The sequence below is a fragment of the Chlamydotis macqueenii genome, chromosome 5, assembly GCF_036417535.1.
Source record: "Chlamydotis macqueenii isolate bChlMac1 chromosome 5, bChlMac1.mat, whole genome shotgun sequence".
Lineage (NCBI taxonomy): Eukaryota > Metazoa > Chordata > Aves > Otidiformes > Otididae > Chlamydotis > Chlamydotis macqueenii.
Window position 1 is genome coordinate 33,037,545 of NC_141560.1, and position 23,395 is coordinate 33,060,939.

The window sequence follows — 23,395 nt, forward strand, 5'->3', positions numbered from 1 at the left end:
TCTGTGGATGAAGGGAGAGCAGCAGATGTCTTTTTGCTTGACTGCAGCAAGACGTTCAACACTGTCTCCTCTAATGTCATCATAGCAAAGCTGAGGAAATACAGACTGGATAGGTGAACATCAAGGTGGGTGGACGTCAAGGGTGTAATGGTCAGCAGTTCAAAGTGCAAATAATAGCCAGTTACTATTGGCATTCCTTATAAGTTAGCACCAAGGCCCATCCTATTTAACATTAACAGCCTGGATAACCAGATGAAGTGCTAAGAGAGACAAGAAGTTAACTGTGATTCTTTATGGGAAAAAAAAATTTGCTCTCTTGTATTTCTGGAGTTCATTTAGAAATAGATGTGTTACATTTAAAAATCACAGAACTACTTGACCTGAAATTACTGTTTGTCTTGAGCATTTTTCCCATGCTTAGGTAATTTACCAGTAAGAGATTTGGAATGTGTGAACACAAGCTCAAAATATTAGCTAACTATGTTTTTTCTTTGTAATTTTCTTTATAATTTAATCAAATTTTTGTATGTATATGGAGTCTAGTCATAATCATAGGTATGAAGGGTTAGAAAACTGCTATAACTAAGCAAAGAATTTAAAGCTGGTCTCTTGTATAAGTCTAAAGGATCATAATTCATTTCAGATGAAAATTAAAAAGATGATTTATTTTCAAAATTCCCATTTGAAGCTATATTCTGTCTTTGTCACCTCCATTTTTAAGGATTGATGAGATAAACTGGAAAGTAATCTTAATTCCTAGCTATAATTAGAAATACAGTCTTAAGGCTTCTTTCACTATTTGTCAGGAAACACGGAATTTATGTTAATCTCTTCCCCTCTTAGTGTTTTTTATATTTGCCTTTTGTCAGTTTAAACTGTTTTTTCAGTTAAGTGTTTCAAAGTAACCTGGGAAGGGAAATAATGCAATACTATATAGCCTTTTCCCTTCTTCAGACCACTTTCCCGTTTACAAAAAGCGTCTCTGTGATGGTCCCTTCTTTCACAAGGATATGTTACTTCTTAATTGTTCAGCACCTTTCTTCTTCTCCTTAGAGTCCTTTAGTTTTGTATTGATATTTTAATCGTTTAATGCTTTTGGTTCTTAACTGCTGAGTGCACAGGAAGTTAACAAAAAACAAAGTAGTGAAGGAGAAAAAGAACGTTCTTTGTATTTACGCTCAATGTTTCCACACTTCTGTTGAACTTTAAGTGACACTAGCATATCTGAGTGCAAATAGATGTTTAGGCATGTAGAATAATTATGTTGTGATAGAGAAATGTTAATGAACTTGAACTGATTGTCCTTATGCTTTTAACCTTTATTTGGTGACAGTTTTATGCAGTTCAACAGGAATCATAAATAACTTATATTTTTAAATAAAAAATTTTCATGTGATAGATGGAACTTCTTAATTATAATTGCTAGTGGCATTTATTTCCTTCTCAGAAGAAGGTAATTGCTAAATACTGTGTTAATGCATATACATTGAAAAAGCAAATGCTTGCTTACAGAAATTAGACACTGTAAAGTCTTGTCACTAATATACAGATAAATCCTTGCACTGAACTGAAATACATTTGACATGACTAATAGAGAGTGTGATGCTTTAATGAATGTGTGTTAAAACAAATAATTCAAACTAAATACTTGTATCTCTAGAGGCCAATTAGTTTCTTGAACAAATAAACTGATTCCCATGTTGATTGATGATACTATCTCTAGATCTTTCAGGTACTGAGTATTGTGGGTTAAGGATATACTTTTCTCTTGTGCATGATAAAAGGCCTAAAGCAATGTCACCTGGGCTGCAAGACCCTCTGATATAGCTTTTCATCATAAGAACCAAAAATCTTAAAATTAGGGGAGGGGAGCAAAGTCTTATTGCTTCAATTTTTTATGTCCATAAGCAAGTAACACTTCTAGGATCACTGGTCTAAAGCACTCACCCAAAGGCTGCTGCCCTTCTGCTATTTCTGTACCTCTGGGCCCCGATAATGTTATGTCTAATTATACAGGTCACTAATTTAATTTTCTAAGAGGAGAGAGAAGTTTAATTCCAATAGTTTATATTTCAATACAGCAAATTCAAAAATAAAATGTATAATCTGCTTAGCAAATTGGATTACTGAGTTGTGTAGCTAGTGACTGATTTGGAAATCTGCATGTTCCTTTCCTCTGGGTACACAACTTCAGGTAATAAGACAGAAAGTATTATAGAAAAAGCTTTATTAGAGGCAACCTTATTAAACCACTTGTTTGAGTAACTGAAAATAAATTAGCAATATGTTTTTGTGCTTTTATATTGTAGCAAAATTAAACTGAAGAAACCCACTGAATTAAGCTTGATTTGTTTGTTTCAAAGGGAAGTAGGCCTAGACATACATGTCTTGCTGATACTAGGAATTAATATTAACCTAGTAATTTGTATTAAACTCAGTAGTCTCCTGTTATCTCATGTTGTCTGGCAATATTTGCTCCATTTACTCAGTGAGACTGCAAATACTGTTATATAGTGAAAAGTTATGTGCCTACCCTTAATAGAGACTTAAAAAAAACCAGCTGTTTAATAAAATGACAAAATATGTAAACTTTTCTATTTTCCTTTCATGTTTATTTGAAAGAGAAAAATCTGTGGTCTCAATTGCTGGAATCTTGTTCTGTAGAGCTATAGAAAGATATATGTACTCCAAAAATGGAATAATCTCCGTATACCTTAGAAAAAACAGCAACACAAGCATGAGACTCTGCTTGCAGTGAAAAGTGTAGCCATGCAAAATTTGAGCTCCCAGGCTCTTGGATTTCAAGATCTTGGGAATAATGCGAGTACTTTCCTACTAAAACCAACTCAGAACATCACCTACCCCATAACCATATTTTAGTGGTGTAAGTGTTGTATGTGAAAAGCTGTTGAAAGTTTTCCATTGAGGAGCTTGTCTCTCTCACCTAGTAGATGAGAAGTCCTGAAATTCCCCAGACTCTTCTTAGGGGCAGGGGGAAGTTAACAGCAGTTGTCACGTCTTTGGTAAAAACTAAGCAAAATGGAAAACAGTCTTTCCAGACCTAGGAGAAAGATGTTGACTGTCACATTTCTTTGCATTTTTCTTCAGTGGCTCAGTGCATGTGTTTGGCATAATTTTTACACCTAAGTGGGTATAGGTCAGGTAGTTTTGTTATTCAGTCATGGAACAAACTTCTCTGGAGATCATAGAATCATAGAATCACATGGTTGGATGCGACCTATAAGATCATCTAGTCCAACCGTCTTCCCACTACCATTGCTGCCACAGCTACTAAACCATAGTAGTTATCTCCTGAAGAACAGCTTAAAAATTCTGCAGTTTATAGGTGATTTGTTCATAGGAATGATTCTCCAATACATCCAGTACAAGAGTTGCTATTCCTGCAGTAATACTAATATAAGGACAAAGCATAGTCAGTCATACCAGAAATCACCTACACATGCTCTAGAAATACACTGATGAAATTCAATAGACTCTGACATATGAGTCTGTGTTGCTAATAAATTAGAGTGCATTATTTTATTGTTTTGCTGACATTCCATTGGAAAAGATTATCTAAAAGTAGTTCTCCAAACCAGTCTCAGAATAGCAGCTTCTGCAAGTCACTGCCAATAGAACAATGCAGCAGGTGAAGGAGAGAACACAATCCTGTATTAGCTAGAAGGAAAAACAATTACTATTATTGTACCAGACTTCCAAGTTCATTCTTCTTTGCTGAAAACAATGTGGAGAAATAGATATCAGTCTTTGGCCACAAATCCTGCTATTTTCAGGAATATAGAAAATGGAGAATGTTTTCATTCTGTAACTCCCTTTTGACATTGCCAGAAGGTCAGCAATCTGTTAACTTCTACTCCCCGACACATTTTAAGACTTCAGAAGATGCTTAGTTTTATAAAGCTCTCCCTGTGCCCTGCTTCCTGTGCATTCTGCAGAAGCGTTGTGATCTTGTAAAGCAACAACAGAGTTACTCCAGCGTTGAGAGCTTTTAAAACTTATCCTAGAAAACTAGCACTGATTTATACAAGAGGTTAAAGCCTTTAGATCACGCCACCAAAAAAAGGAAACTATTTCCAGTGCCGTGTTGCCCAGAACATGTGTTTATTGGAAAAGTCACGTGAACAGAAGTCAAAATAATCTCCTAAGAACTGGCTTTAAACAAGCAAACTATGAACAAAATAACAATTGAGTGAAAAATCTTGACAAGAAAAAGTGTACGATATTTAAAATTGCTTGGTTTTATTATCAGATCCCTCAGCATCTGAAGAAAATGTAAAGTTTTATTTCTTTCTCTGCAAATTCCAACTTGCAGTATTCTTATATTCATCTCTTCAACATTAATGGCAAGTGTTTTCCTTTCCTGAGTGCAGCCTCTTTGTTCAATGCAACATTAAAAAACACAAACTTGTAGCTGTTCCATGTCCTATGCATGCATTATTTTTAATTACTGATATGAAAAATACAAAAATATTGGTATACAGGAGGCCAGGGTGCTCTTTGCTTGATATTTCTCATATTGATTCGTCATATGTGAGTCATTGTGTGTAGGTTCTTGGGTCCCTCCACCCCCCCATAGTTTGATACTAGTTGTGTTTTGGCTGTAAAAAAATTTAAGGCAATTTTTTATCTCGAGACTTCCTGCATGTGCAGCTTGTACTGTTGTTCCACAGGCTACTTGGGGCAGCCTTCAGTTTCACTCCTCGTTGTTTATTTTTTAACCTGGCAATATTTTTGAAGTAGACACACTTTTCAGATTAACGATAAAAGGAGTAGGTTTGTGTTTATTTTCACTTGGTTCTGTATATCTATAAGAAAAGCAGACTTTGATCTAACAGCAGACTTGCTGTAGTGCCCAGATCAGCTTTATGTGTTGAACTAGTTTCATACCTTTACCAGTATAATTCATTTAAAAGTATTACATATTTGGTTTTAATGCTGTGGGGGAAAAAAAAAGCTCTGTGTGATTACAATATTTGGGGCAGTTTAGAAAACTGGCAGTGAGAACGTGCCTACTCATTAACGCTCCATCTGTATCAGCTTTCTGATTCTCACGGTGACTTTGTGTATGTCTAGAGAACAAAATGCTAGGTAAAAATTTTCCTGTAAATCAAGTTTTAAAGCTTGTGGAAGACACTAAGGGACTACTGTATTACAAGAAGCTGATTTTTTTTCTAGTCCTTTTTCTGAAAAGGTTAAAGAATGGTCTTTTTTCAGTCTACATATATTTTAATATGTACCAGTTCATACTGGTAACATTTAGCTTTCTGTGAGAGTTTTCATTTTGTCCTGTTCATATTCTAAGCATTCACCAGCACTTCATTCCAGAAAGAGGATAATCCTTTCTGTTGAGAAGCAGTGTAGAAAGCAGCAGTGTAAAGAGTGAGCATTTAAAAGGGATGAATGTAGAGGAGAAATGCAGTTCTGTTAAAAACTTGAAGAAACTACCTTGTGTTCCAGAGAAGAAACAGAGAAACTGATAAGCTGATTTGGATGGTAAAGGTAAAGGCTTAGAAGATACTGAGCCTTGCTGGGAGTTTAGATACTGAGGTTTAAGTAAAGTTATTGTCACGTGAAACAAGGCCAGTGCTCCATGTGGAGAAGGGTCAAAGGTAAATAGATCAGAGCATCACAATGTAACTGTAGTAGTAGTAGTGTTTTGGGTGCACTTGTAAATTAAATATTATTATAGTGATTATAATATAGAAAAAAGGGTGGATTCATACAGGCATGTCCTATGGAGGCAATAATTTATTCTCTGGGGAGATGGTGTAACTTCCAAAGAAAGTTAATCAGTATCAGCATGAGAGTGTTGTGAAGAAACTGTGTGCGCTTGTGACCAGTTTCATTGATTTGGTAGAACAGCTTCCTGAAACGATGTATGAGCATAAGGCTTAAAAAATAATACATAGCTAAGTTGTGTCCTCTGCTTCCTTATATTCCCCAAGTATTATGTTGCAATATGGTACTTTTTTGTAATTTGCTAATAATATGATTTGAGTGAGAAAATAACTTTTTCCCATTATCCAAAATTCTACTGGATTATAAACTAGCAGATAACACATTCTAGCTTCTAGAATATTATAAATTAAATTGTATTTAATACAAAGGATATATATATATTCAGGTTTTTCTGATAGTTTATTTTGATATTGCAGGAAACAGCATACTCCACTCAGCAGCAGACAGTGTGACAAGTGCAGTACAGAAGGCAAGTCAGGCTTTGAATGAGCGTGGGGAAAGGCTAGGTCGAGCAGAAGAAAAGACAGAGGATCTGAAGAACAGTGCCCAGCAGTTTGCAGAAACTGCACACAAGGTAAGATTATGGTGGGACAAGGCTTCTCAGTAGGTCAGTCACTGGAAGGGGAGGAAGCTCTAGAAAGGATTGCAGTCAGTCACTGTTTACAAACAACTTGCTATTTTCCTTGATACTATTCCTCACTTGGCAGTTTTCAGGTTTGTAACTTCTCTGTGTATGAATCTGAGATTTACTGCATTGCCTTTTGAATTGAAGCTATCTATCTTCACCTTCCAGAAGCACGTTTCAAATCCATCTTCCCCCTACTCTTTGGAACTATTCCTTATACTTTGTGCAGCAGTATAGTGAAATTGTTCATCCCCCTTTGATAAGCAGTCATAGGTCTGTGACTGTCTGTTTCTGAAGATGTATCTTTTATGTCTGGAAATATTTTTAATGGGGATATTGAGGAATTGTTCAGTCTCGGGAACGTGTGGACATTCTCTGCTCTTGGTGGAAGGTATTGATAGTACTATGCCTGTTGCTTCTGCGTGTGCATAATGGTGCCGAGCTTCCATCTCTGTCACGAAAATTCTAGGCATCCACAGCATTCAGTTTGGTGGCTGTGTAACACATCCACAGCAGACAGAATGCTTTTCAAATAAAAAAAAAAGTGAAAGAGTGAAAGCTTTCTGCACATAAGCAATCATTTTAGCATGTAAGTTTGATAGTTTTGCTGCGTAGCACATGCACATGTGTTGCCCTATCATCTTCCACATGCGCCAAATAGCAGTTCCACAGATGAAGACATGCTGTGAATAGAAACAAATGTTTTCAACAGATTCTGCTAGGAAAATCTTATTTTTAAACTCTCAGGATTAAAGTATGCAGTATAGTAGTAAAAATAACATCCTTGATAAATATGGACTGCACAAGAGCTCAGAGTTACAGGTTCTGTATAATAAAAACTTCCTGTCAGAGTTTCTGGCTAAAGACACATATTTCTGAAAAAAAAAAAAAAATCTTTGAGGAGAGAAATAAGTGCTGATTGGAGTTCTTTCATGCTGAAATGCCTTTCCAGTATATCCCTACAAATAATAGGGTTTTTTATAAATTATGTATTTATGACCAGGTGCTTAAGTATGAAAGGCTTGTGTCAATTACATTTGAGTCATTTATTGGTCAGTGTTTCACTGGTAGCAAATGAGGAAATTTTAACTACCTCTACCAGTTCAGGTTTCTAGGTAACTTCCTAGAAGGTTCACTCATCTCAGCTTTGTATAGCATGCTATTATTTACAAGTATTAATTTTTTATTATATGGAGCCTAAAACTAAGTGCTCTACTTGGTTTGCCAAAATGGGTTTGTCTACACTTTTTATACAGGATTTAACTCACTCTAGCTTTTTCTTCTCCTTCTCATTCCCAGTTTTAAGTCCATTTTTTAATTGTATGACATGGAAATACTGGTAATCACAGAGGTGGGAAGGCAATCAGTCCATAATTTTTCATCATTATGTAGTGGCAGAGCTGCTGAACAGGTGTTTTAAATTACTTGTCTAGAATTTCTGGTTGTATTTAACAATCCAAATCATTAGGTCTAAATGACCATTCTTTTAAGCATGTCTGTTTTTAGCGTCTTGCTCTAGCCCTCCTCTCAGATAGCAAAATAATGGAACATTGGGAAACTTAGCTATGAAAGCAGATAAATCCTGCCTCCTCAGCATAGCAAAGGGAGACTTTGCATATCTGTCACAGCAAAGGGAGCGACTCTGCATATCTGTGTGCAAAGAAGTAATGGATTTCAGGCATCTTTTGGAGAAGTCTGTTTAGACGCTTGTCTGATCCAGATTAGCCACATTTGCTTAATATAGCTGTTGTTACATGTGATCTCTCTTCAGTTCATTTTTTCTTTCTTTTTCAGCTTGCCATGAAGCACAAATGCTGAGATACTGCCCAAAGTTGAAATCTTCCCAAGAGAAACTCAAAAGGCTACATTCAGCAACTTTTACAGGAGAATCCAGACTTCTGTGTGCTTTTTTCTTCCAGTTTAGTGGAGATGCATTCTTTCAGTTTCTGTGCAGGAAAAAGTGTTGCATTTCTACCTTTTTGACTTACTTTTGTTCCTCTTTTGTAATACTGCTACACAGTCCTGCAACGCTTTCTACCTGTATTTCAGTTGTTACAGGAGTGAAAGCAGACAGGGGAACTGGACCAAATGACAAGCTGATCAGGATTAAAATAGTAATATTCTTCCCCAGTTGTACAGAAAATTATTTAAGTGGTTGTGGACATATGTGGGGAAATAAAATCCAAGGAAGTGGTATGCTTTTTCTTTGTTTTATGTAGCATCAGCAGAATGTGAATGTTGGAATTAAGCACCTAGGGTTGTAATTAAAGTGGAGGATAGACTACTTTGTCCTGGGAAACAGAAAAACTTGTTTCTTCTACCCAGTGTAGGAAGTTTTGCATGTGCCATCACCAGCAGTCAGAAGTACGTATCTGAATTTCATAGGGGAATGTTATCTGTGCTGCATTTTGAATATTCCTATTTTCCCTTCCAGATTGATTATCTGAGTAGTATAATGAAACCTACAGAATGTATGCTTGAGGTTTCAAAATTGGGGGGAAAAAGTATTTTTTTAAATCTATACACATATAGCTGTGCCTCAAACACAATCTAGAATTTAGCAATCTGGTATAAAATAACATTTCATTTTCTTTTTCCCTGTGATTCAGTGGCCAAAGGCCTGGGAAAATGATAGTGCACTATTTTCCAAGTCCATCTGTATTTCGTAAATTCTACAGTAAGAATTTTTGGGAACACTTTAGAAATGGAACACTTCCAAAATTTGTCTGATTAGAATGACTTCTGTGTTAGCTAGTTGTCTGATTTTTAAAATAGAGGCCTTCAAAAAGCATGTAATGGTACATTAGAATCATAACTTCTAGTTTGGGTCTCAGTTTTCAATATACATTATCACGGGAAGGATGACTCCCCACTTCATTCTGTATTCACTATATGCAATACATGCACTGTATTCTGTTATGAAAATAAGTAGGTTACTATCTTCTTTCGCAGCTGTTTTCTTAACATTTTTTAAAATGTTCTAATATGCTTCTAGGATGAAGAACAAAAAAAAAAAAGAAAAAAAAAGAAAAAAGCTGCACTTTTCTTTTTTTAACCAGCAAGCTAGAAAGAGAAATCCTAGCAGAAGTTTCAGCCTTCATCTTCTGAAAATGCCTGCTCTTTATTTTTGTCCTCATCTTACCAGAGAGCCAGAAAGCTGGCATTAATGAATGTACTGTAGTTTTCATTTTAAATGTAAAATAAGATTTCTGCATTATTAATGACACTTTAAACAGTCTAAAATCCTCAGAGCAGTGCTTGTAAGAGAGATAAAAGCTTCTGTAGTAATTGAGAATATTTTCATTACCACAAGCTAAAGTAACTGAAAATCTCTTGGAAATACCCATTTTGTGAAAATATGCTTGGCTTTAGGAAAACATTCTCATTTAAACTGAAGACACTGTCTAGTTAAATTATTGCATTCAAACTTTACATCTTTTTCTTTTGCCTGTAATTTAAACTGTTTTGTATTAAGCTTTTTATTTAATATCACAGTGGGAATTGAGAGAAGGGGTAAATTTGTCATCTGTGTAGAATCATACGATCATTTAGATCTAGTTATCATCAGTTCTAATAGTTGCTACATCCAGCATTGTCAACTGAAAAAGAATTTGGCCACATCCGTTTTAAGTCAAAACGGGCTCATTAACAATAGGAGTTCTGAACACTCCATTGAGTTACGTACAATTAATACGTGCCCTGGAAATGTCAGTAGCTTTCTGAGTGCCATTGTAATGACTATGGGTATTTCTGCAAATTAATAAGGAAATCAGTCCCTCTTTAGAAATTAAACTTCTGCTAGAGAGAAAATCTTAGGCTATTTTTAAAAAATAGCTTAATTAGAAGTCAATCAGGGAGTACATTTTTGACCTCATAGCTATTTTCCATCATCATCTTTTCCACTCTTACTTATTTAACTATATTCTGCTGCTAACCTCACAAGTCTTTATCTTGAGAGAAGGGAATAGGTTTTGAACTGCTGCCATCTAGCTGGTCTTCTAAGCTTGTCAATAATTTAGAAAAAATGTCTAAAACCTAGATCAGATAAACCTGAAAAGAATTAGTTGTCTAAATTCAGATAAAAAGGCACAGGTTCTCAGTTGTTTACATGAATATCAGCTGGACAGGACAAGATCACAGTTGCACTGTTAAGTTCCAGACCTTTTGTGAGTTAAACTGTTCTAAAATTACTGTAGTCTCACTGACAGTTTTTCAGCATTTTTTTTAATATCTTCCAGTTAAGTGTATTGTGTTATGTATCATAACTCAGGACGTTTATCCAACCATTAAAAGCCATTTATTATAAGAATTCTAAGTAACCTAGTGTTATTGGATGAAGGAAAAGGAGTGTTTGTGTGTTTACTTTGTTCTTGCTGTTGATTAAACTACAAGATTTGGTAGTTTTTAGAAAAAAAAAAAATCAGAGCTGTATAAATGTTTATCCAAAGGTAAATCTTGCAGCGTTGCAATTTCCTTCTGGAACATAACTTGTAGTGTATACAACCTAGTATTATTAGATAGTCATGTACATGACAATATAGTATAATTCAGGTTAATGTTTCATATGAAAGAATGTATTTGTAAATTGTAAAAACATCAATAGTTTCTTTATCTTTTCAAAGTTCTGCAAAGAATAAAAATAATGTATTGTTAGACTTGATTACTGTACTGCAAGCTGTCTTAAAAGGCTACTTTTGTGTCTAGCAAAAGTTGTGCATTATGTGAAATATTAACAAAAATGTGCTCTCTAAAGTTATCTTAAAGGTAGGTAGGTAGGTTTTGTTATGATATGCCAGAATTGTAATACTTGCTAATACCTGTTGTAACCAATTCCTTGGAAGTTCTCAAAGATGTAGAAATTATTTTGTGCCATTTGGGGGGGGGGGGGGGGGGGGGAAGTGGGACCTGGTCTCTTAAGTCATTACTGGAAACCCTGATTTTGTCATTAAATACTTCAACTGTGATGAGAATAAAACTGTCCTTGGATTATTTGAGTTGTCTATTCAAAAGGTAAGTTATTTGTAAATTACTTTATATTTAATTCTAGCAATACTGAATAAAAATTAGTTTCCACTGTAATGCTGAAAACTTTCTCTAGAAAGAATGCTGTAATTAAAAAAGAAGTAATGGGAACTAGGTTGAAGGATTTCATGTCCAGACAGATTCCAGACAACAGTGAATATGGTTTTAAGTTAGCCTTCTACCTAAAGGCTGTACAGGTTAAAAAGAACTTTTGTGTTAATTTGCCCTTCAAAATTTCAATTTTCTATGAAATGTTTATTCTCAAATTGTTGTTGTTTTCTTCTGCTCATGAAGTTTTATTGATAAATTTTTATCAAAGCAAAAGCAATTTTAATTGCCATATGGGAATAAAACTATAAAGGTAGAATTCTTCTACACACAGGGAAATAATCCCTTATATTGGAGTGAGGGCTACTTGCAGAAGAATCTGCCTTTGCCATCTCTTTGGGTTTTTTTTTTTGTTGTTGTTTTTTTGGGGTTTTTTTGTTTTTTTTTTTTTTTTTTAGGCTTAAACATGGTCCCTAAGATCATAGTCTCAAAAAAATGTCCTCTTAGCAAGTATTGTCAACTGGTTAAATTACTTCAGTTACTTTTGCTTTAGTAAATTTTTCTAGAATGTGTGTCATCCATCTGATGTTGGATGCCATCCATGCCAATATCCAAGTGGAACAGAGGCAAACTTGATCAGGATTTTGTGTAGTTTACACATAACAATTTGGCAGTTCTTTTCCATCTTTATTGTACATTTATTCTGTAAGAACAGAAAAAAAAAAGTTTGGTTCATTTTCTGAGCATTTTTAAACCAATTTAAGCGTGTTTCATTTTTTTCTTGATCTTATGATTTTCATAAATCATCAGCCTAATCTTCTGCTGTGTATAATTTATGATAAAGATGACAAGGTTTAGTTTGTTATCTTTGATTCATGGAAGAGGCTCAAGCGTGAATGTTTACTGATTCAATATATTAGGATTTCTAAGTAATAGATATGCTGGTATGTTGAGTGTGTTGGAGAATATTGTTACTGCCACACTCCTGAAAGCATAATATTTGACTGAGAAAATCAAACCAAGACGCTCATCACCTTCAGCTGCAAGTCACAATATCACTGAAGACAGGCACAAGTAGAAAGCAGATGACTAGACCTATCCAGTACTCTCTAACAATTGCAATGTCTCAGATTAAAAACTGCTTTTACTTTTTTTCAAAATTAGTCCCTTATGGAAATGTTCAGCTTCCAGTGGGGTAATGACATGAACTTATATAAAAACTAATTTTTCCAGTGATTCTGAAACCTCAGCATCCACTTCATAACACATCATTTCAGCTTGTTTTGTACATCATCTGGAAGCTCTGTATGGTATTACATATATGGTTCAATTATACTTTTAAAATTATTTGAGTTGTTACTGTTTTTTTTCCTACTGTCACCTCATGCAATCCAAATTGTAGTAACATTTTTTAACAGATAATGAATATGATGGTGGCTAGCTTTGGTAGGGGACGACTAGGGATTACAGACACAAAAAGTAATTGCCTATTAACTTTCACAAAGACTAAGCAACTGTTAATGGAGTATAAAGATAATGCTACATGGAGGCATAGTAATATGGCAGATCTTCAGTGTTAAGGCCAAGTATTCAGGATATAAAAATAAGCTTGTTAACTAGGGAAGTTGGATGGCTTTAGAAGTGTAGGTAACAGGCAACTAAACAAAATTCTGATTGATATTTTAAACAGGTCTTTGGTAGCTAAAATAGTGATAACTTTTTTACAGAGGAACTAAAGTTCAAGCCTGTATTGTATTGAAATTCTCTTGCTGCTAAAGATGTGAGGACACAGTGTTTTCTTCTATATTAAGTGTTCTTCTCTGGACAGAGCAGAAAGGAAATGTGATTAAATCAGAAAATTTTGATAGTATTTCATATTACATCAAAAAGGAAATCTTCAACATATGCAACTAACATTCATCAACAGGCTGGTTTGCAGCCAAATCAGTGAGTCACAGTTTTTTTCTATTTCAGGAAGAAGAGAAACAATAAAGCTTTTTTTGTATTAGCATGATCAGAAAAATAAGGATTTCTACGAAAAGTACTTTTTTTTTTTTTTTAGGAAGTATTAAGATTTTAATGACAATCTTTCTTTCCAAAACATTTACTAGTTTTATTAACACATCATCTGGAAACATTTATGACGGCTGTGAGATCCTTAGTGTTGTAGGTGTGGTTGGCACTCTGATAAAAGGCATTTAGCTTTAATAATAGATCAGTACATTCATTTGCTTGAGGCTTGCAAGAATTTAGCTCGCTCAGAAGCATCCCAGTATTGTTTTTTAGGGATGAGGAAGTGTAAGCGCTGTTCATGCTGCAAATCAACAGTGGCTAAATTCTGAGGTGAGGGTGGGCAAGATGAGGAAAGGGTTAGAGACTTCTGGGTCACCACATGAGCAAGTCAGAAGATATGATGAAGTAACTGCTAAGTTACATTGTCCTGTGACAATGCAGCTCCCAGGGAAGAGGACAGCAATGGTGGAGGGCTTGCCATTAGTGTTTTTTCACAAATGAGTAGAGAACCATCTGCAATTTTAGCAGTGAGTTCTAGCAAAATTCCTTCAGGACAGCCCTGAGGGGTTTTAAACCTACATATAGAGAAATGTGAGTACCCTTGTTTTTTATCTTGCCTGTTCTTTTCTATTGCTTCCCCATGTGCAATTGTTTAGCATTTCAGACAAGCTGAAAACAGGTCTTTTAAAAGTCGAAGAACTGAAGCTGCGTGACAGGTACTATTCTTCACTGAGGCCATGAACAATTGCAGAGCTGCCAGTGTCTGACTGAAATAATGGGTGTACATATAGGATCATTTGTAAGACGGATGGCTGAGAAAGGTACCATTTATCTGCCAGGCAAGGTTGCATAACTCTTAGCATCCGTTCATGAGGAAAACATCATTAACTGTTGGTGATTGCTAATTACCTCAGTTTAGTAGATGTTAGATTAAAGTCCTTATTTTCCAAAGTCTCTGTTTTATATGGTGATCTGTGCAATGGTACTGAAAGAGGAAAAGTAGGTGGGAAGGAAGCGGTTATGTGTTTATGTTCATTGACTGGGTATGCCTCATAGAATCCGTTCCTTGTCTCTGTGTGGCATAGTAAATGTGCAAGGTTATTTATAGCTTCTCTTACTACCCTGACTGTCTTTCCTAGTTCCCATTTTTGTACAGTCTTTCCATATTTGATATCATGTTTTTCTCTTATTACTCACTTACAAGTCCCTTGTCCTAAAAGATGGCTAAAGCTAAAGTCTTGGAATTTTTAAGGCCAATATGAAGTACGGTCTTTAGCCCTTGCCCTTCGGGATTTGAACAGCTCCTGTTACGTTATTTATTGACTGCAGTTTGTTACTGTTTGTAGAAGTGGACATGCACTGAACGTGAAATTAGGATACTTCAAATACAAGGGCAAAGCTGTACTGAAGGTGTTTCAGCATGTCTGAAAGGATGTAGGACAAGATTTAATAGTCAGAAATTCATAGTGCTTTGTCACCAACCTAGATGTTTCTTCCTTAATCTTGCTGGAGTTTTTTCTCCAAAGTCTGTGCTGAAGCGGTAATAATACACGGTATTTATCTTGAATTGAGTATTTTTCATTTGTATCAATGCAATTAAAGAACCCAGCTTAAGGTATCTGTGGGAATGCTGTGCATGTATGCCTTTTGTCACAGGCTTCAGCAACTGTGAGGAAAAAATGTCTATGGCTTTGTGCTCAAACAGTTCTCTGACATTTCTTTGGTTTAGTGTGAGGAACAGAAGCATCTCTGTGTCAGAGCTGCACAGAGCCCCTTCTCAGAGCAACATGGAATAGGATGAGAATTACTTTTGGAAACAAGACTTGCGACTACCCATGGATGACACCCAGTAGGACAGTCATACAGTGAGCACAGGAGGCACAGAAAGACCAAAAAGTCACAGTAAAGAAATGAAGACCACATTGTCCCTCAACTGGCAGTAGAGTTCTTCATTTCAGGGGAGATGGTGATAGTCTGTGGAAAGGATGTGATTCATAGTTATCATGCAAGAAACAAGCAAGGCAGACATGTAGAGTTAAATGTCATAAGATCATGTAGAGAATTTACAAATAGAAAAACAGGCAGTCCTTGTTTTTTAGCATCAAGTAGTTTAACTATCTCTACTGAACAGCACAGGGTTTCATTTTAAGGTATGCTCATAATGACTTTAATCAAGCATTTTCAAGTTTCATGCCCTAAGCAGTAAGCAACTCTTCCATTACTAATCAAATGCTAATGTAATGTCAGAGGGCTTAGTCTAAACCAAACGAAAGGTAAACAGATTTCCTAACTTTCATTCTAATTGGTCAAAAAATACAAGAAACTCTTCTCTGTCCATCCCTTCGATACAAAAAAAAAAAAAAGATCTTTGCAATGTTGGTTTGATATTTCACCAGCTGTGCTAAGATTCCTTGTCCTGTAGTGGGGTTAAGTGAAAATTTCCAGTATCTGCTGTCTTCAAGTCTGTCAGAATTTTTCATTTCTGAGATTTGTAAAAATGTTATTACTAAAATAACAGCCTTTATCTCAGTTTTGTTATTTTACAGCATAGTTTCTATCTGAAACACATCACAGTGGGATTAGTGGCTGACAGCTCATGCTATGAACTGCAGTGACTTGTGAAACCAGTCTAGTGTCAGCAACTTCAAATAAAATTCTTTATATTGGTAAATATTAATTCCTGTCTTCCTAGAAATTGTGTTAAAATTTGCCATATTTTTGACATTCCAAGGATTGTAATGCAAGAGAGTAGCATTTTGCCAGACAGGCAGTGATTCCCCAAGTCAGATGGCAAGTCTAGATACTTGTATGAGGGGAATCTACAAATCTCTCCAAATAAAGTAGCTTCAAGATATTTCTTGCTAAGAAAGTCAGGGTAAAACAATGATGGAAAGGCTTTGGGAATGGTAATAATAAGGTATTTTATTTTTTAAATTTAAGGGAATGAAGAGAAGGGCTGGCTGGAATCCCTAGAGACCAGAGGTTCTCTAGGAGGTGATGGTAGTTAAGGGTTGTTTTGTATAAGCCAAGACGTAGGCTTGTTTGTATAATCATAGACTCCCTAGACAATTTTTGTGCCCCAGCTTCAGCTCTGAGATTTTTATTAGTTTCAGCACAGTGCATTAAGGCAGTTCTGCATGGGATATATAGAAACCAGCATGTTGTCCAGGAAAACCTTCAAAGATTTCTTATGAAAAGTCTAAAACAAAGAAAACATGCAAGTACACTGTGTCTTTTCATAAAGACTAGGACAGATGTAGAGTGGACTATTAAAAACATATTTAATGGAGCAAGTTATCAAAATCACATTAGTGTATGAAAATACTTATTTAGCAGACATACCCAGAGAATAAATACTCATTATAAAAATATAATCATATGTTCAAATTAAACAGAACATCTTCCAGTAAGAAGACACAAATCCAATAGCTTTCATCCTACCAGCTGTAGCTGATCCCTAGAGAAATGTTATAGGCACACCATCAGAAGCAATTTGGATACCAAGGTTTAATGGGTTCCTCAGTGACATTCTGACAACTAATTGGGTTCAGGTTTAGCCAATAAAGCAAACTTACTTAAAGTACTTTTGTGGATACTCAGACTTTGTGTTTTAAGCAAGCATGATTTATTTTGCAAATAGGAAGTCTAAGAGAATCTACATGGACAGTTTTTATAGCTTGACTAGTGAGTTAAGCTTGCCTGACACACTATGGCATAAGTCACACAGCCATAAATTAATGCTTGTCATCTTAGTTATTGCAATTAAAGTAGTTTACATTACCATTCTTTTTCTCCCTTTTCTGAGTTTCCCCTCAATACAGCACTTCTGTTTTCTGTAAGTGCACATAATAAATTTCTTGAGTTATGTATATTCTTTCTAGATACTAGTACCACAAATATAAAAATAAATACGTAGCTGGTTTTGCTGCAGTAAACTCAATCTGTCATGTAAGCCCAGTATTTGTGTGGATTTGTCAAGATCGTCTCAGAAAGCCTTTGAAGAATTACGTGAACAGTGTTCTGTATGGGAAGTTTGCTGGGGAAAAAAAAAAATACATGAGGAAAAAACATTTCTACTGTCAAGACACTTGCTGAGTTAATTATCCTATTTACAAAAGCTAAAAGGAAAATACAATTTCTTGCAATTCTTGTTAATTCTATCATGCTGATTAATATGATTGATGATGATGATGTGTTTTATTTCTTGTCTGTTGTGTAGGCAATGGGATGCTAGAGGAGATTCAGAAAATAATTTAAATCTCTTGACTTGAAAACATAGAACATACTGCCACAGTGACTTTTAATGTCCTACATGAACTGTTGTGTACAGAAAAAAAAATTTAATCCTTTGGTTACTGGTGTTGAAAGGATGTGCAACTGTACTCTAACTTCTGAGAGTGTGGGAGGGATGTTTTAAAAGTTTCTGATTTATCAGATGTTGAAAGTTATTTGAGCCAGCTATATGCTAGATTAAAATTTTCACGTGAAAGGAATTGCTGAAGAAACTAATTATTTCCTTTATGAAGTATCAGGGAAAGGGAAAAACTTTGCAGTACCAAGAAACTGTGTATGTTCTTTACTACTTTTTTTACTTGCATTAAGATAATAGTCTCACTCTTTTTCGTGGTAATAATTTATCATCCCAATATTTGTCATTATGTAAAAATATAAAACATGAAGCATATGTCTGTCAGAAATAGTACAAGCTGTCTTCCTCTTCAACAAATGTTTACACAGTTTCAAATATTTTCAAGCTCTCTTTGTAAAGGAGTATCCTAATCTCATTGCTACTTCTGCTGTAGGCACTTGTGTTCAGTAGTTGCACTTATAAGAGAAATTATCTGAAATATTTTCATTTATTACAGTATGCACTTAATTGGTTTTGGTTTTTTTTTGCTCTGCTGTTCCGTGTGTATTAGACATATTTAGTCAATCTTCTGTGTATGTCTTAATTATTAAGACATAAATAGGTGGTGAATTTCACACTAAGTCTACCTTGAAGGACTATTTTGCTAAAGCACACAGAATTTAGTAATGGTCCTTTACATAATGTTGCAAGTTATGTTCAATGATGTAGAAACTAATTTTCAGTTTTTTAATTTGGCCTCTTAAATTTTGTAAATTACGAATATAGTACAGGTTCCCTGGTGAATTTATTGTCGTTGTAGATATTCTTAGCCTGATCATTACAGTTGACTTATGGTCAAGGATACCCTTGGCCACCTCTGGATCTGAGATTTCTGTTTCTGGCATGGAACACTAGCTTGGATATATGCCTTGTGTTAGATAACAAGCTTCCCTTCTCCTCTTCTGCTTTCCCTTTGTTTCGCTCTGAAAGAACAGAACCTGACCATGTAGGATGGAAGTGAGCCACACACTTTGAAGCCCTTTTTTGATAACTGGGGAAAACAGAAGGTGAGATATGTGGCAGAGCACATTTTCCTTCAGTCTTGACACACCGAAGAGATTAAGACTCCCCTGCCCAACATGATAAATTGAGTCATTTAGAAAACCTCCGAAAAGGTTGAAAAGTTAATATTCTTTATGTCTCAAAATGTGAATTATAGGAAGTAGGACCTGAAAAATAGATTACTTATGTGAGGGTCATAGAATGGCATACCAACTGTAGGCAAGGAATGCAAGAAGGAATAAAAGAATACGTCTTCCTGGTCTGGGATCAAGATTTGAAAGATGAGAGATTACCACAGTTTACTTGTAACAGAAAAAAAAGGGACTTCACAGGCTTTTTGGAGCATCTGAGGAAGAGACTTGAAGAAATGTACTTTCTTAATTGCAAAGGTTATTAAAGCTAGAATTCCAATGTCAACTTAAAATCAGAGGAATTAAAAAATTAATTTGTTAGTCAATGTAACTTTGGGTGACAATGGAGTTACACAAGGCAATGCATGGACTGGGTCAATTTGTCATGATCATCAATCCCTGCAGTCACTGGAGTCAGTTTCAATTTACAATAAATTACATCTTTATTGATTTGCAAAAAAAAAATAATGCTGCAATGACACTTGGGGTTTAGTTTTGTTTTGGTTTAGACAGGTCTTTATATATATCTCCCTGGTTGTGTATTCACAGTTTTCTATTAAAATAACAACTGTCTTTTAATGTAAACTTTTATCTCTCAAGCAATGTCCCTGGAGTTTGGAACTGACTGTGAACTTGTACAAGTCTCATTCACACCCAGCTAGTACTTGTTCATGGCTTTGTATTGAAAGGAAGACAATTCACAGATGCACAAAATGAATATGAAGAAATCCTATTACATGTACACATGCAACATTCTCAAAATACACCCCCAATACATAGTATTTTAATTTGTAATATGACTCTACAACATGACTTTTTCACATAAAAATCTTCCATTTTCTGAGGAGTTTTGTACCCCAGTTTTTTCATTTGTATTTCAGTAAGATGAAAGATGAGGTGACCTGAACTAGAAAACTGTCAAAAATTAAAATATTTTCCTATAAAATTGTTTCTGAAACAGTAGAGTATTTTCCTATCTGATAATAAATCCTTAACTATCATGAGCTGAACCATTAGTTCAGATTCCACTATTTCCTGAAGCAACACATAAAGAACATACTAGCACAACTGGGTGTTAGAAAATGTATTTTTCACCTACTTAGAACTGAATGATGAGGTCAGAATTAATGGATGCATTTTTTCCCTTCTATAGTTTTCCAGCCATGACAGTCTAGTGTTTTGTTACTGAGTTTTTTTTAATTCATCAAGGGAGAGAGATTTCTAGACTCCCTTTTAGTTGTAAATATCAGTAATTAAGTAGTTGACAATTAGTTTGAGAAATGGTGACTCGAAAAAGCGCAGAGTTCTTTGTCAACTAATTCTTGTTCCTGCACAGTACCAGTTATATCTGGAGCTGCAAAGTAGAGATCATGATACTATAGTCTTTGAAATATGTTGTTATTAATATCCTAATTTTACTAAATTTACAGAAAATAAAAAAGCAATTAATGGCATTTTTCTTCATAGTACTTTTCAATCATGAATTCAAGCATGGCTATTCGCTCTGAAGGAGATAAGTGCCCTCATCAATCATACAAGTGAAAAAGCAAACGTAGTATTGCTGTAGTATCCCTTTTTATTTTTCCTAAATCAGTGTTTATGTGAATTTATACATATAGTTCTTAAAGCATTACAGTTGTCTCTTGAAGCAATTAAAACTGATAAATAGCTACAATATGCTATCAGTGATAATTATCTTGGCCTTTTAAAAATCACTAAAACTGTGTTAAACAGTTGTACTATCCATTTAAACATTTAAAAAAAAAAAAACTTGTTTCTTTTGAGTCCCATGTTTAATGTGCAAATTATTAGGAAAGTCACTAGCAGAAAAAAAAAAAAATGAGGAAAACTTAAGCAGGTTCCAGTTTTAATGACCCTACAAGCTAACTTTACTCTTGTAGCTATCACCTCTTATTTTGTGGTTGTTCTGCTTCAGATAAAACTCTATATATTATCACTTCTGTTTTAATTTACGTTCTGCCATCTTCACCATGTAACAGGGACTGTTTTCTACAGTTCTGCTGATAATATTCTGCAGATTATACTAGGACTGTTTTTTTTTTTTTCTTTTTTTTCTCTGTTACAATAGTTTCTTGTAAAACAGGAACAGATGCTCTTTTGTCAAGAAACACGAAGAATCTGGGACTTTTCTTGCTAGTTAATTTTAACTCTCAGACAGTGGGCTGTGCTATTAATGTAGCACAGCTACAATTAATGTATTCTATTAATGCTTTTAATGTAATCTATTAAATAATTTTTGTTTGCCCACTATGGTGATATTAAGTTTAATTGAAAAAAAAGCTCTAAAATCCTTAAATGCTTTTGAATAAATTGTCTTACTCTAAGTACAACATGTGAAATATTAGAGTACAGTTAATGCATTACTAATTTTTTAAAAGGTAGAAAGAATAGAGCAGTTTCTCCACCAGAATTTAATTTCCTCTTTGAGATATATTTCTGAACTACAGTGTTGTATTAGTTGTTCTTTAAACCGAGGTAGCCAGCCAGGCTATATAGGAGATAATTAACTATTTTTCCCTAAACATCCTTCACAAATAATGTGTCTTCTCACCTTGCTACAGTACATAACTACTATTGATTACCTGCTCTCTGTTAAATTCTGTTTCTCTTCAGCACTGAAGGGCGCATACAGGAGTTGTGACAGATTGATTGGGACGTGCAGAATGCAGTTTAAAGAGATGATAGCTGTGACCTTCAACTGAGAAGCCAGTCTAAGCTGCTGTGTGAAGTGTGTTCTTTAATTACCCAAGTCATTGCACTGATATTTTTCTCTAACTTTAGAAATATATATATATATGGCGTTTAAGTAAGTTTCAATAGATACATGCTAAGCAAAGTTACACAAAGATATGTTAATTATGCCTGGCCATTAAAAAAAAAAATTTAATTTACAAAAACAAACAAACAAACAAAAAAAAACCACACAAAAAAAAAAACCAACTGAAAGTCCCCCTGAATTTTGAAACTTTGAATTTTAGCTTCTTTTGAAAAATGCAGTTGCTAGAAATAGAATCATAGAATCATAGAACCATAGAATGGTTAGGGTTGGAAGGGACCTTCAAAGGTCATCTAGTCCAACCCCCCTGCAAGGAGCAGGGACATCCCCAACTAGATCAGGTTGCTCAGAGCCTCATCCAGCCTGGCCTTGAACGTTTCCAGAGATGGGGCCTCCACCACCTTTCTGGGCAACCTGTTCCAGTGTTCTATAACTCGCATCGTAAAAAAAATTTTCCTAATTTCTAATCTAAATCTACCCCCCTCTATTTTAAAACCATTACCTCTCGTCCTATTGCAACAGGCCCTACTAAACAGCCTCTCCCCATCTTTCTTGTAGGCCCCCTTGAGGTACTGGAAGACCGCTATCAGGTCTCCCCGGAGCCTCCTCTTCTCCAGGCTGAACAGCCCCAACTCTCTCAGCCTGTCCTCATAGGAAAGGTGCTCCAGCCCTCTGATCATCTTCGTGGCCCTCCTCTGGACCTTCTCCAACTGGTCCATGTCCTTCTTGTGTTGGGGGCTCCAGAACTGGACACAGTACTCCAGGTGGGGTCTCACCAGGGCAGAGTAGAGGGGCAGAATCACCTCCCTCGACCTGCTGGCCACGCTTCTCTTGATGCAGCCCAGGATGCGGTTGGCCTTCTGGGCCGCAAGGGCGCATTGCCTGCTCATGTTAAGCTTCTCATCCACCAGCACTCCCAAGTCCTTCTCCTCAGATTGTAATAAGATTATATTTGGGAGTGAAACAAGTTTTAAAAATGCCAACAAAAAATAGATATTAATGACACATTCTAAGTAACTCCAATAAAGGGCAGAACTTGAATAATGTAACAGAAAAAAAATCACTCAATTATCTCCGAATAACTTATAAAAGAAAATGAGAATGTGATATCATTTGATACAGTTAACTCTGAAGAATTCCGACCCGATCAGCTTACCGCGGGGCATGTTCCTCATCTGTGGGGACGGTACTGTATATCCCGTCATTCCCTCATGGCCTCATGGTGGTCCTTGCAGCATTGGATTCCTCTCAATGACACCAACGACAGTACAGGAGTTCCTGGAGGCTAATGTGACAAGGATAAGGCACCGACGTCATCTTCGCAGTGCCACTTTGGATGCAGGCTGTGATGATCAGATCGGCCTGACCAGACGAGTTCAAACTATTTTCGAGACCTTTTTTGTATGGCCACAGCTTGCCCGAAATACCAAGACCCTAGAACGCTTGGCCTGCTGGGCTGTGAAGAACGCTAACCGCACGGCCCTCGCCATATCAGAGTTAACAACTGCTTTAGCGGCGCATGAGGGGCTGACTCAGGTAAAATTGGCATTAGATTATGTGCTTGCGAGGCTTGGTATCGGTTGCAGCGA

The 23,395-nt window shown here is 35.7% G+C and overlaps 1 protein-coding gene across 3 annotated transcripts in view; it reads left to right on the forward strand.

Moving 5' to 3' along the window:
• Positions 1-11,265, forward strand: part of STXBP6 (syntaxin binding protein 6) — a 117,225-nt gene extending 105,960 nt beyond the window's left edge. For all 3 annotated transcript variants that reach the window (XM_086748708.1, XM_086748709.1, XM_086748710.1), the window contains exons 5-6: positions 6,177-6,334; positions 8,180-11,265. In XM_086748708.1, the coding sequence (XP_086604834.1) occupies positions 6,177-6,334; positions 8,180-8,203 (182 nt within the window). In that variant the 3' untranslated portion in view covers positions 8,204-11,265. The remainder of the gene's footprint in view (positions 1-6,176; positions 6,335-8,179) is intronic.
• Positions 11,266-23,395: the final 12,130 nt, after the last annotated feature.